The following is a 19297-nucleotide window of genomic DNA, read 5'->3' on the forward strand; positions in this document are numbered from 1 at the left end:
GTGCCCCCTCCAGATCTTTATTGCCCTTGTAAATCAAAGGACTGACAGCAGTTAATAAGAAAGCTTTTGAGTGGTTTTGAAGTTTTGCTTTGTACAAATAAAATCTCATATTAAAGAATTTGCTGGTCCTCAAGGTGTGGAAAAATGAGTGTGACTGGAACCTGTTCTGCATTTCTTTAACTATTTGTTTCCACAATTAAAAATAAGCCACGTTTTTAGCAAAAGGAGCAGAATAAAGCAGGCACTGAAACCGCTGAATCGAAATACAAGAATCAGAGTCAGTGGTTTAGTCATTACAAAGATCCCAGGCATTTCTATACCCTCTGACTTCTGGATGCAGCCACAAAACCTGGAAGTGCACAGCGTCAGACCTGGAGGATTTTCCCCTCAAATTTACATTAGGTGTCAACAATTCTTCTACAAGCAACTTAACTGAAGGAAGTGCCAATTCGACATGCAAAAGTAACTGGCCAAAATCGCACCGTGCTGCTATCTGTGGAAGGACAGGAGTATGATTGGACAACCCACAGGTATGGCCAAAAGGTCTTAAATTCACCAACAGCAACTACTGCGATACTTGCAGCTGACCCAGCTGCGGTAAGCAGCACAAGTGTTCCTTCTAGATGTACTTGTGTAGAGGTTCCACAAAGAACCAAACAAATGACTGCAACACAAAGCTTTAAAGATCAGATGGCAAAGAATTGCACAGATCAATTTACAATCACAGATTAAAAGCTTATTTTAAGAAATTTGGCTCAAGAAGAGACTCTTGGAATCACTGCTCACTGCTCCGATTTGGAGGTCTTCAGAAGCAAGCTAATTCCTATTGTGAAGTTCGGGTAAGCCCACGCTCCATGGCACCATGCTTTGGGCTCACAGCATCAGCATTTCATTGAATTACAGTTTAACCAAAGCAAATTAAAACTGATAATAGCGTGTCAGCTTTCTGTTTTCCTTCCATGGCTTGCATTACCCATTTCGTTCCTCCCAAAGCACTTCCCAACACAGCCTGGTCAAGGAAACCTTTGCAGGAAACCACAGTGATTTGGACAAAGCTAAACTTGTAAGGAAATACATACTTCCTGTTTAAGCTGGTAGCATAAAGACATTATGCAACAAACTACTGACGAGGCTAAAGAAAGCTTCACTTCTTGATTGGATTTTAAATGGCATCTCGATGAAAATACATTCTCATGAATGCACTGCCTTCCCCCCTCCCCCATTCCTCTGTCTACAGAACAACATCGGGATTTTCTTTACAACCAACCAAAGCCAGAATTTAAGGCACGCATTAGGAAGTGTCATTTAAGAGGAGAACACAAAGCATCAGGCACCAGCACTTCCCAGCTGGGAGGATCCCCAGGATGTCCCTTACCACTAGCAGGCACTGGAAAGCTGCCGAGGAAAAGCAAGTTGGGCAGAAGCGTCGCTGCCTCCTGCACAGCTCACCCTCCTCCCTGCGCCACGGCCTGGCCTGCCCACGCCCCCAGCTGCACTGTGCCCTTCAGGCATGCAGAACTCTCTGCCTGGGGAAGGCTCAGCAACCAAACCCTCTTCCCAGGGAGAGGCTCTGATGAACCAGCAGCAGTGCCTGGTCCTTCTCAGACCAGCTGGAAAAACACACAAAGCAGACAGCGAGTCAGGAGTGCGTGAGCTATGGCACAGCCGTCCAAGGCTTCGCTCCTGGGCCTGATGAGCTGCGGTTAACTGCAGCATGCTGGTATTTTCATTTAAAGCACAGTAGTGTTTTTAACTCTCACAGCTGGAAAGAACACCTAGAAACACAAAGCGAATGTATTCTATAAACACGTGCCTTCCCCTGCCTATATGTGGTCATCAGGCACTTCTGTGATTCTACAGCAGCCATCTCCATTTCTTTTTATTCCTTACTGTTACAAATTCACACTGCCCTTCGGCACCAATAGCTGCAGGTGGAAGGAGCAGGAGAGAGATAAGGCCACTACAAGTGTCCCTCAGCCTCGTTACTGCGGCTTTGTTAAGACAGCATTAGTCAAATGAGAAAACAGCCGGCAAGCAGGGACTCCATGGAGCCATGGCTGACTGCTGCCCAGAGAATGTGCCAACGTGCCCCTGTGCTAACAAGCACCTCGGCCCGAACGTGGCATTGCACTGAATTAAAAAGCATGTTCTGAAGAAACACATCACGGCTTAGAACAGCCAACAGAGATGGACTTCTGTGTCACCAATAAGCAGAAACCTGCACTTAGGGAACATTGGCAACATCTTACAAACCAGAAGGAAGAGAGCAAGGCTAAAAGGTGAACTCTGAACGCGGTGAATTCGGAACGTCTGTACCATTCTAGACTGAGATTTTTGGCCAATTAACTTTCTTTTTAAATGCAGCCATAACTTACAGTAACCTCCACAAGCCATGGTGGGACGGCTGCTGAAACACGGGGCAGCTCCACCTCCACCAGCAGCACAAAGTTTCTCTGCCACTTGAGGTTATTAAGTTATTTCCCTTGAGGTTATTAAGGTCCTTATTACAAAAAGACCAGGGGTTCCTTAACGTTCCTAATCACCGATTTTACTTTTCAAGTATTTTTGACAGTTTATTTCCCCTTCAACTTCTGAAAAGCTACATTTGAAAAGAGGAAAATAGCCCAACCAGGACGGTTGCAATGACTCGTCCCATTCCGGGAGCCTCCCCTGGGCAGGGCAGCCACAGGAACCCGCTGACAGCAGAACCTCTCCGAACTTGGAATTTCACATCAGCCATCAATTGATGTTTGCCACTCTGCAGTTAAATTACATCGAGCGTCAATGCAATCAACTCATTAGCTGGTTTTTATTGAGCACCAACATTCATTACTTACTCCTCAGTTCTTTGGTTAAGCAACATATTGCCCGTATTCCCAGTCTCCATCTACCAGCTGATTAGCTCAATAACACTGATAATCTTCTCAAGTCAAAAGAGCTGGGAAAGGAAGTAACTGAAATCCCTATGAGCAGACTCAATTTACTCCTTTTGTGTATAACATCAATACACTAAACTACCAGCAATACAATCCAGCAAATGAAACCTCAAACGCGCTAAGTTAGAGAGTAATTTTGACAAGAAGCCTCAGCAGGTCATTCCAACGCCCCTTAATTGTCTCTAGATCGTCCTCCCTCATCCTTCAACAACCTTCCTGGCATGCTGAGATTTTCAATCTCTTCTGACTGATGTAGGAATCAAGAACAGAACCGAAGTGCGACTGTCGCATCCAGCCTGAATGCCAGGGGTCAGAACAGCTTACGGTACGCAGCCCCACCGCTCCAAACTTTATATCCTTTCTGTCCCTCGGTTATTGCCCGACATGATTTAACAACTAATTCCTTATTTAACGATGTCAAAGGTTTTTAGGAAATTGACTGTATTTCACCAACGATATATTTCTTCTTGATTACAGAGCGGTTAAAATGATTTTAAACCAAGACAGCAAAATAAAGCAGTAATAAAATCAATAGAAGGAATGTTTTAAGCACCTTTTATTAGGTAATGGCATTTAAAATATCCGTAGCTTGTAATGGCACTTAGGATATGCCCAGAAATCAATGGGCTAAATTACTTATTGAACTGGTTAATTTGAACGTTGAGTTTTATACGTGTATTGATACAACACGCCGCAGGATCGCCGGCCGCCTGTGAGCCGGGCGGTCACAGCTCTCCCTCTGCTGGAAGAACCGCAGCAGCGCCGCCGGAATCCGCCACAACGGCACCGACCGCGCGTAACGGCCGAGCGGCGCCAGCAGGGGGCGATGCCGGGGCTGCGCTTGGCGGGGCGCTGCGGGATGGGGAACGGCGAGGCGGGATTAACGGCGAGGCGGGATTAACGGCAGGGCGGGATTCAGCCCAACAGCGCCTCACCCGAACGGCGCCACGTGGGCGGGGAAACGGGCGGAAAGAAACGCGTGGGGAAAAGCGTGGGAACAAGGACCGTCCTTCAGTGCCTCCTCAAGAGCCAACGCGTGGGCCCGGACGGGGCTCGGCAACGGGACCGGGCGGCGCTGCGGGCGGCTCTCGATTGGCCGCTGAGATGATGGGCCCGATAAAGACCGGCCGCTCGGGGCAAGGCCGGCCGCACAGCACGCGGCTCATCGCGGCTCGTCGCGGTTTCACGCGGTGCCGCCACGAGTCCGCGCGGCCGAACCGCTCCCGACCCCAGCGCCAAGAACCGGCCCTAAAGCCCCCCCGGCTCCACCGGAGACCCCCTCGGAGCCCCCCCAAGTCGAACCCCGCTCGCTCCGCCCACCTCCCTCCCCGGCCCGCCCCTCACTTACCTCACGCTGCCGACGAGGTCACTTCCCCAAGATGGCGCCTCGCCGCCGGTCGCGCGCGCCTCCCCAAGATGGCGGCGTCCTCGCCGAGCGGGCCCCGCCTCCCGCCGACCTTTCCAAGATGGCGGCCTGGCCCCGCCCCGCCGCGGGGCAGGCTGGGAGCGGGGCCTGGCGGCGGGGAGCGGCCTGCGGCGGGCTGGGAAGCGGAGCTGACGGCGGAGCGGGGCCGGAGCGGGCCGGGCGGGGGGCGCCATGCCGGAGCTGGCGGTGGAGCGCGTGGTGGTGCACCCGCTGGTGCTGCTCAGCGTCGTCGATCACTTCAACAGGTGGGACCCGGCCGGCGGCGGACGCGGCGCTGAGTCACGGGCCGGGCCGCGCCGCGTCGAGAGGGACCGCGGGGGGGGGTCGGGGCCGGGCGGTCGTTGGGTCGGGACCCCGAGGCGGGGGGAGCGCGGCCCGGAGCGCGCCGGGGGGGGGGGGGTTCGTCCTCGGGACGAGGAAAAGGGCTGCGCGGGCGGCAGCGGGCCGCCGGTGGGCCCTCACGGCGCGGGGAGCCCCGCGGGCGGCGGGAGGGCCCGGAGCCGCTGCGGTGTGTGACGCCGAGCGGGGATTAACGGCCGCCGCGTGCCGCCAACGGCTCCGCTGCTGGGCAGCAGCTCGTGCGGGCGCGGGGCAGCGGAGGGGACGGCGCGTGCAGCCCCTGATTGCAGCGCTCGGCTTCCTCAGCGCCACGCGCCGAGCGGCGCCGCGCTCCGACCGTGGGTCCGAGGGCACCGGATAGCTGCGCTGTAAGGGAGTGCGGTAACCGGGGACACACAGGCGCAGTGACACAGTCGCGGTGCCCCTTCTCTTGTGCCCGGCTCTGCGGTGCTTGGCACGCCCGTTGCAGAAGCAGCCGCCGCTGCCCGGCTGTGTGTGGGGCTGCGGTGTGGGCACTGACGGCCTTTTCCCTTCAGAATAGGAAAGGTTGGGAACCAGAAGCGCGTGGTGGGCGTGCTGCTGGGCTCCTGGCAGAAGAAGATCCTGGATGTGTCCAACAGCTTTGCAGGTGAGTTGGGTGTCCGGTCCCTGTTAACAACGTAATTTAAAGGCTGTGCTGTAAGTTTGGGCCCTAAGCCGCCCCGACAGGTTACAGGTCCAGAGTCTAGAGAACCTCTGCTTTAGGAGGGGTTGGGTTGGTCCATCTGCAGAGGCCTCTTCCAGCCCCCATCATTTTGTGACTCAGTGAAACCAAAGTGGCAGCTGCCCGCTGTCAGAAGTGCCATTGGAGCCTGTCTTGCCCCACGGCCTCCCTGCAGCGTTGTGCAATGTGAGTTCCAGCAGCAGCTGTAAACTTCTTGAAGCACTGCTGACTGTTTTGCTGCATTGGACGTGCTGACCTCTGCTGAGCGCTTCATGTCTCAGCTTGTGGAACAGCTCAGTGCTCGTGTGCTGTTACTGCTTATGGAGAGATGTCATCCTCAGACTTAGTCCACTTAAAGCGCTCCTTCCTTTAAGCACGTTGGCATTGAAACCATTTCCTCTTACATACTTCCATGTGATACCATGAGGAATTTTTGGATGCACGGCTCTCTGTCCCATTTGTGTTAGTTCCATCATTTCCCCCCGGTGACAAAGCAGACATTTCTGTTTATTTATGGAGTTTCACAGTTGAAAGGAGTTCTCCCATGGGACGGCTTCTTTCTGGTTTTCTTTGCCAATTTTGGAGGATCTTTTTTTCCCTTTGAGCTGAAAAGAGGTTTGGGGTGGGTTTTTTTTTTGCTACTACTGACGGCCTTTCAACTTTGAAGCTGTAACATTCCTGTAAATCAAAATGCGGAGAGCAGGCTGTTCTCAAAACCAGCAGTGTGCCCCTGTGTACAGCTGATGGAATAACTGCCTTTTCTCCGGGGTAACTGCTCCTTCCCCAGAGTGCCTGTTTATGTTCTACTAGGCTGTAAAAGCGTTGATGAAATGCATCCTACGGTGAAAGCTCCTCTTGCTCTTTGTTGATCAACAAACTGCAAGGTCTGCTGGGATCCTGTTTATCATATCAAATGTGTGTGCATACCGTGCACTTACTGTTGCGTAAGGGAGACTTTCCCTCTGACGCTTTGATGTTGGCCACCGAGGGTAACTTTCAGAACGCTTTGCATTTTATTCCTCAGCTTTAAAACTGTTGGCAATTAGGAAGGATTGCACTGTATTTTGCCTTTGCAGCGTAACATTGCAGAGCAGTTGAAACCAATTAAGAGCTATCCTAAAACATGTGTTTCTATAAATACTTTTAGTCACAGAATTGGTTCCTTAAACACTGACGTTTTACTTCCAGTACCTTTTGATGAGGACGACAAGGATGATACCGTGTGGTTCCTAGACCATGACTATCTGGAGAACATGTATGGAATGTTTAAGAAGGTCAACGGTAAGTTTAGGTTGCTTTGCAGTCATGGATACACACCCAGAAACTTTACTTTGTCCACATGAGAAGGTGCGTTCATAGCTAAGTAGGAATGATGTGTCCAGGTAAGAAGCCTCTCCATGATTATTCCTTATGCGGCTTCACTTTTGCTAATGGTTTTCCATGGATTAATTTGCGCAAGTAGTTTGTGCTAACACATTCATTCATGCCTTATTAATTTCCTGACAGCTCTGTATCTTCAGAGTTAGATAGATTTCAACCATGCTGCTATTTCTAAAGAGTTACATCTGTTTCTCTTCTGTAACTTCTGTGTAGATTTTCCTTGAAATTGTTTGGGTTTTTTTAAATGAACAAAAAGACATATTTTGTTCTTATGTAATATTACAAATACTACAAGCTCCTGACTTCAGTAATGATTCTCTTGCTCTTCACTGCTTCATTTGAGACATTAGAGCTGAACGTTTGGTCATAACTTCACTTCCCAGCTCTGCCCTGGGAACAGTGTGAGACATTTGGGAACCAGTTCCTGTTTCTAGAATGTTTGCATCCTTAGATGTCAGAGTTGCAAGTTGACGGATCGCTGTTGTGTGAATTTCTGCATTATATGGAATAGTCCCACTTAATGAAGAACCTTGGAGTACAGTTATTTCTGTGACATGGCCTCACTGATAGCCTGTCATTGCCTTGCCTCCTCTGATTCATTTTCCCCTGCCTTACATTTGTCTTCCCCATGCATCAGATTGCTCCTTTGCTAATTCAGTCCCACCCAAATACTTTTGTTTTTGTCTTGCTACACAGTTCTGATTTAGAATCCTTTCTTTGCTCAGCTAGAGAAAGAATAGTTGGTTGGTACCACACAGGCCCTAAACTGCACAAGAATGACATTGCTATCAATGAACTGATGAAAAGATACTGTCCAAACTCTGTAAGTACTGCGCTTTGTTTGCTTTTCTTTCTCTAAATGCTGGACCTGGGAGTCTTCGGCCCCTACCCTTGTAACTGTTGATACAACTTGTTTAAAAACTCACTGCAAAGTATTTTAAACAGCTGTAGATGTCTTATTTCAGTGCTCGGAGCTAACAGCTCTGCATAGCCTATAGTGTGATGGTATTTTGTTCCGGTCCTTGACTAAAACCTAGTACTCTATAATGTTTGTTTTGTTTTTTCCATAAGGTGTTGGTGATTATTGATGTGAAACCAAAGGACCTGGGACTGCCCACAGAAGCTTATATTTCAGTTGAAGAAGTTCACGATGTGAGCACTTAAGGTTTTTCTGTGCCTTCCTAGGGAAGGGGTTTCCATTGAAAGATGGGTGTTAGGTGCCTGTATGTTCAAAAGGATGTACATCCCGTGGCACTCATCTGCCCTCTGCAGAGGTGATGTTGCATTCACTGGCGAGGGTCTGTATGCTTGAGTCCCAATACTGTTTTGCCCTAATTTGTCCCATTGCCTCTTCCTGATTCTGTCATGCAGACAAGACTCAGTCCACCTTACACTGCTTTGGCACTGTTCACATCTCCCCTCTGTTTGAGGGTGAGCCATCTGTACTGGCCAGTCTGTCTCTTTGTACCTGTAGTCAGCTGTGCGCACTGCCTAACCCTGTCTCCTTGTGTTTGTGCACCTCAAGGATGGCACTCCAACCTCCAAGACGTTTGAGCACGTGACTAGTGAGATCGGAGCCGAGGAGGCAGAGGAAGTTGGTGTTGAACACTTGTTACGGTAAGCACCTTTAAGATGAGAGCTTTCTTGTGAGACTTGCACAGCAGGGAACGTGCTCCATCTGGCATCTCCCAGTGCCAGCTCCCTGGAGGAAATGCAGGGCTTGTGAAACATGCTGCTTACGTGCTAAAAGTGTGTTCCCTTAGCAGTCTTGCTTGGCACGTTCAGTCATTGCTAGTGAAAAGTGTAACTGCCCACTGAAACTCCATCGAATGCTGACAGCTACACTGTCAGAGTTTCAAAGCTTTGGAATATCATGGTTTGGAACCATCTCAGCCCCTGCGTACATCACAGAGCAGGACTGAGTGGGAGCACGGCTGCTGGAGCTGCAGCTGACAAACTGGCAAAGCTTGCCAGCCAGGAAAAGAGCAGTCACCCCATCCACACTGCACAGCCTTTCCACCTGTTGGGAATCCCGTTGGCTTCTTTCTTTCTGTCCCCCTAACATCATTACTACTGTTCCAGAGGCAGCATTTCTGCACAAAAGCACACAACGACCTATTTTAGACATACTTCCTAATGTAAATCAGTTTGATCTCATTCTTTGGCTTGAAGTGTTCTGCTTATTTGTGCTTCATCTGTTCTTGTGAATGCTGTTCTTTCTAAACAGGGAAGACCTCTTAGTGAATACGCACTATCCTGTGATGAGTACACAGCAAACATTCTAACGTGGAATCTTTGTTACACGTTTCAGAGACATCAAGGACACCACGGTGGGCACTCTGTCCCAGCGGATCACAAATCAGGTCCATGGCTTGAAGGGACTGAACTCCAAGCTTCTGGACATCAGGAGCTACCTCGAGAAAGTAGCCATGGGCAAGCTACCCATCAACCACCAGATCATTTACCACCTTCAGGATGTCTTCAACCTGCTACCGGACGTCAACCTGCAAGAATTTGTCAAGGCCTTTTACCTGAAGACCAATGACCAGATGGTGGTCGTTTACCTGGCTTCTCTTATCCGCTCCGTGGTTGCCCTGCACAACCTCATCAACAACAAGATTGCCAATAGGGATGCGGAGAAGAAGGAAGGACAGGAAAAAGAAGAGAGTAAAAAGGAGAGGAAAGATGAGAAGGAGAAAGACAAGGAGAAGAGTGATGTCAAGAAAGAGGAGAAAAAAGAGAAAAAGTAAAATGTGTAGTTTTTTTATTTGTAAATTAAAAAAATCTTGTAAACTAAGTCACTTTGCTGCTGGGTTTTCCTTTGTAGTGATAAGCGCTCTGGGTTTTTGCTGCTTTGATACTGCGTTTGTTATGACATGGCTGTACGGATGGACTCAAAGTGGCAGAAGCTGCCCAAGGAGCGATTTGCTGTGGTTGGGTGCTGTGGTCTGGCTGTAGCTGGTGATGGATGGGATACATCCAGGGTGGGCTGGGCTGTGTCAGTGCCGGGGGCTGACAGACAGCAATGCAGCCAGAGGCCCACAGCAAATGAATTCCTGGGGGTGGGCTGTGCCATACTGGCAGCAGTTTCCCACAGCACAAGTATAGTCTGTTAAAGAAATAATAACCCATCGCAAGTGCTGCTGAAAAGCAAAGCGATGGCAAAATTATGGGATGCCGGCTGGCCCCTGGTGGTGTGAATAGCAGGCTTGGTTAGTTCTGCTGGGTTGGAGTTTTTCTTTTTTTTTAAACCAAGAGCTGCAATTCCCAGGGATGCTGTTTCTCATGTGCCTGATTTCCATTGCTGCCTCACAGCTTTGTGCCCCAGCACCACACACAGCATGACAGCAGCCAAGCCCCAGTGGCACCGCGTCCCCATGAGGGTGGTGCCACCGTGCTGTGCCAGTCATACCCACCCCTCCCGCCCTGGCTGCAGCCCACTAATTACAGGGGACATATTCATCATGGCACCCAGCTGCGGGCATGCAGCCACAGAACCACGGCCAGTCAGCCATCCCAGAGCCATTTTTAACTAAACATGATTACAGGCTGGGGGAGGCAGACAGGCGCTGTACCCAGCCAGCCCCCCAGTGCAAGGCAGGCGCCTCCATGTGTGCACAGAAAAACAGATGGAATGTATGTATGTATTCATAGAAACCAACCTAGAGCAGCTCTGAGCAGAGCTGTCCCTGCTCCTGAAATAGGGGCATGGAGGGAACCCAAACCTCCAGCCTCATCCACGGGGTGGGGGGGCAGAGGGCTGTCCCTGCACTGTGACACCAGCCAGGGACGCACCATGGCAGCTGCTTGTCTTTTATTGCACAAGAAATCGGCATCACTGAGGCAGGATGGTGCAGTACAAAACGCTCCGGTCACCGGTCAGAAGCTATTGCAGAGCTTTGTATCCACGATTTCATTTATGTACAGATATACACACACCAATGCTTGCTCACCAAGGCCCTGTCCTAGAGCCACTGCCAGGACACCACGGCCCTTCACCCCGGGTACAACAGGGCCGTGGGCAGGGCCTGATCCTGCCCTTATCACAGTTCTGGAAGCCCCTGGCACAGCACAGGATGGGGGTGGTTGAGCCTCACATAAGCTGCAGAGCACCAGCTCCCAGCACTTGCTTTAAATACCAAACAGCACAGGGCTGCACTGCACACTGGCAACTCAAAACAGTAGCAGGGTGGAGCTTGGTGCCGGCCCAGCCCTGCCTGCACCCCAAACTGCAGGCACCCCAGGACTTTGCAGGGAGCAGGACAGGGGCCAAACACATCTTTGTGAGCACCTGAGGCAGCGCAAGAGCCACTTCTCATCCTCAATGTATCTATGGAAACGCCACAGGAAGGCTGAAAAATAAGAGGGGAATAGCCTACACCTAAACCAGATCTCACATCTAAGTCTGGGAAAAGCCCCAGCCTGGCTCCTTAAGTCAGGGCCAGCTTCCATTGGTGGCTCTATGCCACAGGAGGAAGGGCTGGGTACTGCTACAGGGAGAGGGGCAAAACAAACTGTGAATAACACTGGGGTTCGGCTTCAGCGCATCAGTCAGAAGCTGTTTGTGTCCATTTCCAGGTGCACAGTGATTTCCCACAATCAGGGTCAACCCCACTAACATGGAGCAGCCTCTAGGACGGGAGTGCAGCCCACAGCCCCACGCAGGACCCACATCCCCCCAGCATCCCAGCGAGGGGACAGGAGCTGTGGTGCAGACTGTGTGCACAAGGCTGGGCTTGGCTCTTCCTCAGCCCCAGGCTGAGCAGGGACAGCTTTCACCCCCGCTTCCCCATCCCAACTTAAGTTTGGGTTGGGAGGGACACGTGGATGCTTCCCCGGAGCTGTGAGTGCAGACCTCATACAAGAACAAGAGAACAGAATCAGCACCGCCCGCACCATCCCGCAGGCAGCAGTGCTGTGAGCACCACTGGAGCTGCTGAGAGAGCAGCAGGGCTCCATCACTCCTGGCCAAAGCCTTCTGTCTCCTCAATGGCATACAGCAGCTTCTCCTTCAGCTGTTCGTAGCTCTTGTAGGGAGGCAGATCCAAGCGGTTAAAGCTGGTGAGACAGGGCGCTGTGAGCAGGGCAGGGAGCCCGGTACTGCTGCCACCCCCCTCCCACGGGTCCCCCCAGCAGCTCCATCCCATGCGAGAAAGGTGTACGGGCAGCCAGAGCCCCACACAGCCCCACAGGGACACCACCATGTGCCCCACACAGTGTCACAGCAGCCACTCACCATGTATGGCTCCGAGGCAGCCACGTCTCTTTGCCGACTTTATCGATGCAGAATTTCTGAGGCCCATTGCTGCCTGTTAATGGTGAGCAGAACCAAATCTCATTACATGATCAGGAGCTGGAAAAGGACTCTGACCTGGCCCTGCAGCCAGCAGAGTGACTCAGCCCTACGATCCTACAGCATGCGGGGGCAACAAACCCAGAGCTGTACTCAAAGCTTGTTCTGAGCCCTCTACAAAGAAAATGAGTATCCAAAGGAAAAGCAGAACAGTGTTTGCCAGAGCACGTAGTGACACAGCACCGAGCGCAAGGCAGGTGGTTCAGCAGCGAGCGCTGAAACACACATCTGCAGAGCCACAGGAGCCAGCAGTCTGCCTGCACACTTCAGGGACCTGGCTCAGGAGGTCTGAGTCACTGAGGCTGCTTTTAACAAAGGGTTGGCCCTGGACAGGCTTCGGGGGGCTGGAAAAAGGCTGATATGGCAGTAAGGATAACTGAACGGGTTAAGTTAGCTGGTACACATCAGTTCCAGGAAGACAGTGGGCAGGCTGCTAGGGGCCCCAAAAAGCAGCAAATTAAAGGGCAGGCACAGAGTAATGCAACACTATGGTTTTCCAAAAAAGGGGTTTCATAGCATAAAAAATTGAAATTAAATAAGCAGAAACACAGAATCACAGGGGTTGGAAGGGACCTCAAGAGATCATACAGTCCAACCCCCTGCTAAAGCAGGTTACCCACAATAGGTCACACAGGCAGGCATCCACACAGGTCTTGAATATCTCCATAGAAGGAGACTACAACCTCTCGGAGCAACCCGTTCCAGCGCTCCATCACCCTTACCATGAAGGTGCTCCGAAAAACCCACTAAAATCTCATTCAAAATGAGGCTACAAACTGGGCTGACACAGTTAACTGCAGTGGCACAGCTAATGCCCAAGGAATTTGTCTTAGTACAGCACCAACCACACTGCCTCACTCAGATGTCACTGCAGCTGTACCACTGCCCTACTAGAATGGGAACATGAACACTTGGCCCCAGCAACCAAAGCCATGCATGGCCATCACCCCCCTCCCTGCCCAACCTTAGTGTGGCCACACACCGATGAGCTCTGCGAAGCCCCCAACAGGCAGGCGGCACGTCCCCGTCACAAACTGCAGCAGGCGGATCCTCTTCTCATTGTCCATCTCCTTCACCACCTGCAAGCACAGGGAGGAGGATCCCCATCACCCCACAGCCTCGGGCAGCGCCCAGCCCTGAGCGTGGCACATGAAGGCTCTGGGGCTCACCTGCCAGAACCACTGGATCTGTTTGCTGTTCTTGGTGTAGTGCCGGTAGATGGTGTTCTTCTGCCAGTCGTTCATGTCGATCTCCTGCATGCCGCACAGCATCAGCTGGGGATGGAGGACAGTCAGGGGGATGGAAATACAGCCCCGTGTTCACACATCACAGCACTGACTCTTCTGGGGCTGTGCAAGGCACGAGCTTGAGCAACAAAAGTGTACAAGGGAATTCCACACCTCCGATGAGAAGTTCTCACCAAGAGACCCAACATGCAGCCCTGCAGCCCCTGCTGCCTCGGGTGGGCACATCTCTGAGCCCATGGGTGAAATCAGGGATCGAGGCTGAGCAGAGCTCAGACACCCCATGGGAACCACAATGGCCTTCCTGGGGCAGGGCCCGCTCACCTCCAGCTCCTTCTCATCAAAGTACCGCAGCCACTCGAGTGGCACCACTTCGTTGAAGCCATCCAGGAATGCCTTGGTTTGCTCCTCCACACCCCGAGTGAACCTCCAGTCTGTCAGCAGCCTGCAAAGGCAGGTAGGGGTCCATGGGTGGCACCGGGGCTCTCCTCACCATCTTTCACCCTTCAGGATTCCACGATTCCCTCCCACTGCTCCCCACGGCCCACGAGCAGAAGTCGGCTCCGACTATTGAGCAGTCACCATCAGGTGACCATCAGCAGCACCACAGTGTCCCCAGCAGCCCCGCAATACACAAGCCAGCCAGCAGCATGGGGCGAGGCGAGGAGTTGCACCCTCTCTCCCCTCTCCTCTTCCCTGAGAGCCCTGGCAGCCGCCCAGACCACAGGCAGCCAGACCGCAGTGCAGTGCTGCGCCAGCTCGGGCTTCTCAAAGCCACGTAGCCAAGGAGGGGCCACGTCCCCAGCCCCACACTCCCACCCAGCGCTGCCATGAAGCCAAGTGCCCAATGTGGCATCAGGACCAGACTCACATGATGTACTCCTCCTTGTTCTCCTCTGTCACCCGGATGCTCTCACCGCCCTCCTTCAGCTCATGGGTGGTCACCTTGCCCAGGATCTCCATGTCCTGGATGAAGTAGAGCTCCAGGCCGCACTCCTCCAGGCTGTTCTCCCTGCAGAGGGCACCGGGACGTGAGAGGCCACAGGGGGAGCACTGTGCCCCCCCCGTCCCCCAGCAGCCCCAGAGCGCAAGGCACTCACTTGGTCCAGATGATGGAGTTGTAGAACTCTGGATCAATGGATTCCAGGTCCTTCAGTGTGGGCCGCTTGTTCAGCATCCGCTTGTAGAAGGGCAGCGTGAAGCCGGTGTCAATGAACTTCCCATGGTACAGAGCCTGAAGGGTGTGGAGATGGGGATCAGAGGGACCAGGATGGGCTCCTTGCAGACCACGGCTGGACCCACAGCATGGGGCTCGAAACCCTTCCCCTCCCCACCATGAATTCCACTGCATCTCCTTCTCCCGTCGCAGCTCTATTAAGAGCACTTGTTTAAACAGAGTTCTGCCGTGGCTTCCCTGAATCCCTGGCTTCCAGGAGCCCCAAGGCAAAGGCAGCCAAAAATAATGCAGACGCTTGTCTAGAACAGCCCAGCGGTGAGTAATAGTCTGGAGTTTTATTGGGATCCTGCAAGGCGCGGGGCAGGGCGCAGCATTTTGGGCAGACCCTGCCCCATCTGGGACCACTGCAGCCCTGTGCCCACCAGGCCCTGGGGAAGGTGAGAACAACAGGAGGAGCCAGGCAGGGGCAGCTGGAAAACCTCACACTGCTGGGGCTAAAAACAGCCCCAGGGCTGCAGAGCCGGGTGGCAGCCAACAGCCTGGAGGCACAGCCCCAGGAAACTGTGACCCCAGCCTCATGATCAGCCCCAGCCCTGCAACACGTCACCTCATGCTGCCACGGCCACTCTCCCTCCGGGCACACACTGAGCAAGAAAGTGCTCAGAAAAGGTGACCCTGCCAAGCAGAGCTCCCTGGCCCCGGGCTCTTACCATGGCAATGAAGCGGCCGATGAAGCGGAAGTAGGTGAGGTGGTCAGGGTTGATGGAGGAGGCGGGGTTGATCTGCAGGCAGTAGTTGTTCTTGCCGGCATACTCGAAGAGGCAGTACATGGGGTTGAGCACCTCGTGGGACAGGAGGAAGAACCACTCCCTGGGCAAGAGGAAGGGAAAAGTGGTGAGCAGACATCAGCACCTGGGTCTGCTACGGGAGGCTTCGTCCCAGCAGTGGGGACAGCCCTGTGTCCGTGAAGCACAGCTGCACAGACAGAGCCCGGCTCCTCGGGGTGCGGGGCAGGCACTGAGCCCTGCTGAGAGTATTGGGCAGCCCAGGACCCGGCCGCAAAGTGTCTCTGAAGACATCAGTAAGAAAAATCTAGCTGCATGAATCCAGTCTGTCAAACACGTGCACATATGCCTGTGCACACATGTACAGTGCCCGCAGACACCAGCTACCCTTCACCACAACCCTCTCTTCTCTCCCCTCCCCGCCAATTTCCCACTGGAAGCAGTGCAGAACAGGCGCAGCCCTCACTCTGCTCCCCCACCACTGGCAGTCCTCAGACGCAGAGGCAGCCCCGGCATCCCGTCCGTGGTTCTACCCTGTGGTAGAACAGCATGACGTAACCTACCATAGGGTAAAACCACTGGCAGGACACGGAGAGACACAGGCAGCAGGAGCCCTGCCCACAGCCAGCGGCAGCATCACTGGGAAGGAGGAGGTGGGGAGCACACTGCAGCACGGGTTCTGGGGCAGAAGAGGCAGTGCAAGCCCACCACTGAGCCTGACACCCACGGCAAGCTGGCCAGGGGACAACAGACAGTCCCTCCAGCTGGAGGCACAGCAAAGTGCCACACGGCACCATCCACTGGGTAGATGGTGGAAGCCAGCAGCACCACATTTGCCCTGGCACACACCGCCCGTCTCAAGAAACACCAGTGCCTGTCCTGCAGGGAGAGGAGGCAGCTCAGCCCATCACTGGTGGCCACACTGCACTGAGGGCTGCAGGAGAGCCCAGCTGGGCCCCCAGCCCTCCCTGTACAAGGGATCAGGGAGTGCAATGCCTTCCCAGAACTCACACTGTTCTCACCTCCTCTCCCTGAGCAGGCACCAGAGGAGGGCCAGGAACCCTGAACCCTGTTACCAGAAGGCCTCATGCCATGGGGGGCTCACCCAGCCCCACAGCAGACGTGGCCCCACACTCACCTGGCAATACCACCATAGTCCAGGCCCTCCTCACCACGCATGATGATGTAGAGGCGGCGCCGCAGGTCGTAGGGCTTCATGTTCATGATCTACAGGGGGCAAGGAGCACATCACTGTGGGATGCTCAAAGTGGGGGGACAGCCTTGTGCCGCCCAGGGCTCTGCCAGCCCCACACCCCCTCACCTGCTGGAAAGAGTCCTCAAAGAGAGTCTGCCGGGAAACACTGATCTTCACATGGCTGGGCAAGGCATTTGACTGCAAGGCACAGACACGAGGCCGTGTGGGCTGGCATGGCAGTCCCACATCACCAGCACACCCATGAGCACCCCCAGCCCCGTAGGCACAGCAGCCCTCAGCTGCACTACTCACGTGGCAGAGGAAGCGGAACTGGTGGTACTTCCAGCGAAAGCTCCGGTCGTAAGCACCTGGTGACCCACCCTGCTTGCTCCTGCAAAAGGCGCACCAGCTCAGGGCACGGCTCCAGCACCTGCTGCCACGTCCACAGGTGGGAGCTGCCCCCCACTGCACGCAGGGAGCTCTCCTCTACACAACGCAAGGCCCTACACTCACCTACACACAATGCTCAGCGCCTCTGCCACAAAGCCCCACTTTGCCCCCCCTGCACTGTGACCACACAGGTAGATGAGCTGTGAGCGAGTGACCCCAGCCCAGTGCCAAGCACATACCCAGACTCAAATCCTGGCCGTGGGTCCTTGAAGGTGGTGGTGCGTGTGTTGTGGTCCACGAAGTAGCGCACGCCCTCGTTGGTGTATTTCATCTCCCAGCCAGGCGGCAGAGGTGGCTCCTGGATCATCCTGTAGGCAGAGATGGGGTCACCACGTTGCCACCTGAGGGGAGTCTCTCCCTGCTTCATGTCGCTCTCCCTGGAGACTCCTTGGACTTTTGCACCTCCAGCACCACGTTTTCCCTTCCGGCTCCCCAGCCTATGTGGCTCAGCAACCTCACAACCACTTTACTGCGCTTGGTGCCCCACCACAAGCATCACCCCCCCTCTTCCCATGGGCTCCTACCCCTGTGTGCGAGGGTCTTCCCACTGCGTGGTCCGTGTGTTGTGGTTCACGTAATACACCCGCGCGTTGTCCTGTCTCTTTTCTAGGAGGAAACAGAGGAAGAGCAATAGCTGGAGCGCAGCAGGCACCAGTGTCCCAGGATCAGCCCTCCCCTCCCAGTGTTTGTCAGAACCCCCCTCTCCACCTGCTCTCCCTTTGAAAAAGGCAGAATCAAAAATGAAAATAGTTACTTTAAAAATGACATTGTTTTTTCCATGTGCAGAAGCTGCAGTGCCTCTGGGGAAGGCTCAGTGCTCCAGGGACCCCAGGGGCACCCCTGCTGGGGGCATGACCCCAAGGATGCTTTTTTGCAGCCCCGCTGCCTGCACACACACACAGCCCTCTTCATGTAGCACACAGCCATAAGACAAACACACTGCTCACACCAGCACCACTGCTGCCCACTGTTCTGCTCCTGCTCCGCTTGCTGTGTCCGCATCACCACGTGTGCCCCCAGCACAGCCCCACTCCATGCTGGGAGGGACGCTCTGCACGCGCTCCCTGCCTCCTCCCTGTCCCCCGCTGCTCACTCTCAGGCTGTGGGAGGGAACATTCCTGCCCCCAACCCCACAGACACGCCAGCCTTGGTGATGGGGCGGCTCCAGCATTTCTGCTCATGGCTCCAGCTGCCCCAGGGACTCCATCCATCTGCCCAAGTGCAGCACAGGGGTCGGACAGCCTCCCACACCCCAGCCCACCCTCCTGCAAGGATGCCCCCCTCAGGATAGGTGTCCTCTGCACACACTACAGGTGGCACTTGGGCCCTTTAAAACATCCTGGCACTCCTCAGCTCCCTTAATGCCACCTCCATGTCACCAGACCCTTTCTGCTCCAACTGCCAGCCCTTACCAGCTCAGGTACACCGAGGTCCCCCACACTCTGGATGTGGCACAAGGACAGCAGCAGCACCTGGGGACAGGGCTGCCATCCTGTCGTGCCCAGGGATAGGGCACCCAGGGGCACTGCGTGGCAGCAGGCAGAGCTCGAGGGCTCTGGGGCCGAGCAAGGAGTTGGATCCCTGTTCTCTGCCCCAGTCCAAAGAACAACCACAAACACTTCTGCATTCAGTAGCTGAGAGAGAGAGAGCTGGGAACTTCTCCAGGAAAAGAGAAAAAAGGTGGAAAAAAAATGGGAAAAAAGCTGGATTTCAAATCAGAGATGGAGCTAACCGTGGGCAAACAGCCCCGCACACAGCAGAGCACGGGGAGCGCCGTGTCCCCAGATGGGGCACTCACTGACACAGGATGGACGCGCAGATGCATGGAGCATCTTGAAAGCAGCAGGGCAGGGCACAGGCAGGTTTGGGGCTCTGTACTTACCCCAGCCAGGAGGAAGGGGGCCGAGAGGATCATTGTCGGATGGGGCGCCGGACGGCTGGAGATGAGAGGGCAAAACACAAAATAAAAAGCGGGGCCAGGGCAGGCGGAGCAGCGGGGCGCAGACGGAGGGGAGCCCACAGCCCTGCTTCCCAATCGCCTCCCATTGGCCCACAGCTCCCAAAGTACTAAAAAAAAATAATCCAAAGAAACAAAAGAAAACAATTGCGCGCTCAGGGGGTGCTCAGGAAAAAAAAAAAAAAAAAAAGGAGGAAAAAAAAGCACAACCTAAACAGAGGATGGGGCAGCACGGAGAGCAGCGGGACTGTGTCGCAGCTCCAGATGTGCACGGCCGCACAGCTCCCGCTGGCCCGAGCGGCTCCCCAGCAGATACACCTCCAGCCTCCTCCAAGAACCACACACAAGAGGG

The 19297-nt window shown here is 54.0% G+C and overlaps 2 protein-coding genes across 5 annotated transcripts in view; one reads left to right on the forward strand and one right to left on the reverse strand.

The window, feature by feature from the left end:
* Positions 1-4422: 4422 nt before the first annotated feature.
* PSMD7 (proteasome 26S subunit, non-ATPase 7) lies at positions 4423-9575 on the forward strand. Its single transcript, XM_072346131.1, has 7 exons — positions 4423-4607; positions 5238-5329; positions 6593-6685; positions 7510-7607; positions 7856-7936; positions 8310-8401; positions 9096-9575. Exons 1-7 carry the CDS (start codon positions 4534-4536, stop codon positions 9532-9534), a joined length of 969 nt encoding a protein of 322 aa, XP_072202232.1. The 5' UTR covers positions 4423-4533; the 3' UTR covers positions 9535-9575.
* The window catches only part of WWP2 (WW domain containing E3 ubiquitin protein ligase 2), a 31792-nt gene continuing 22028 nt past the window's right edge, over positions 9534-19297 (reverse strand). For 3 of the 4 annotated variants that reach the window (XM_072346125.1, XM_072346128.1, XM_072346126.1), the window contains 14 exons: positions 18871-18925; positions 17513-17594; positions 17168-17296; positions 16851-16929; positions 16665-16736; positions 16482-16570; positions 15269-15428; positions 14482-14615; positions 14253-14393; positions 13706-13826; positions 13307-13411; positions 13120-13216; positions 12021-12093; positions 9540-11842 (listed from right to left, as the gene is read on the reverse strand). In XM_072346125.1, the coding sequence (XP_072202226.1) occupies positions 11743-11842; positions 12021-12093; positions 13120-13216; positions 13307-13411; positions 13706-13826; positions 14253-14393; positions 14482-14615; positions 15269-15428; positions 16482-16570; positions 16665-16736; positions 16851-16929; positions 17168-17296; positions 17513-17594; positions 18871-18925 (1437 nt within the window). In that variant the 3' untranslated portion in view covers positions 9540-11742. Of the gene's footprint in view, positions 11843-12020; positions 12094-13119; positions 13217-13306; positions 13412-13705; positions 13827-14252; positions 14394-14481; positions 14616-15268; positions 15429-16481; positions 16571-16664; positions 16737-16850; positions 16930-17167; positions 17297-17512; positions 17595-18870; positions 18926-19297 lie in introns of all 4 variants that reach the window. The other variant, XM_072346127.1, reaches the window with a different exon arrangement.

The sequence above is a fragment of the Excalfactoria chinensis genome, chromosome 11, assembly GCF_039878825.1.
Source record: "Excalfactoria chinensis isolate bCotChi1 chromosome 11, bCotChi1.hap2, whole genome shotgun sequence".
Taxonomy (NCBI): Eukaryota; Metazoa; Chordata; class Aves; order Galliformes; family Phasianidae; genus Excalfactoria; species Excalfactoria chinensis.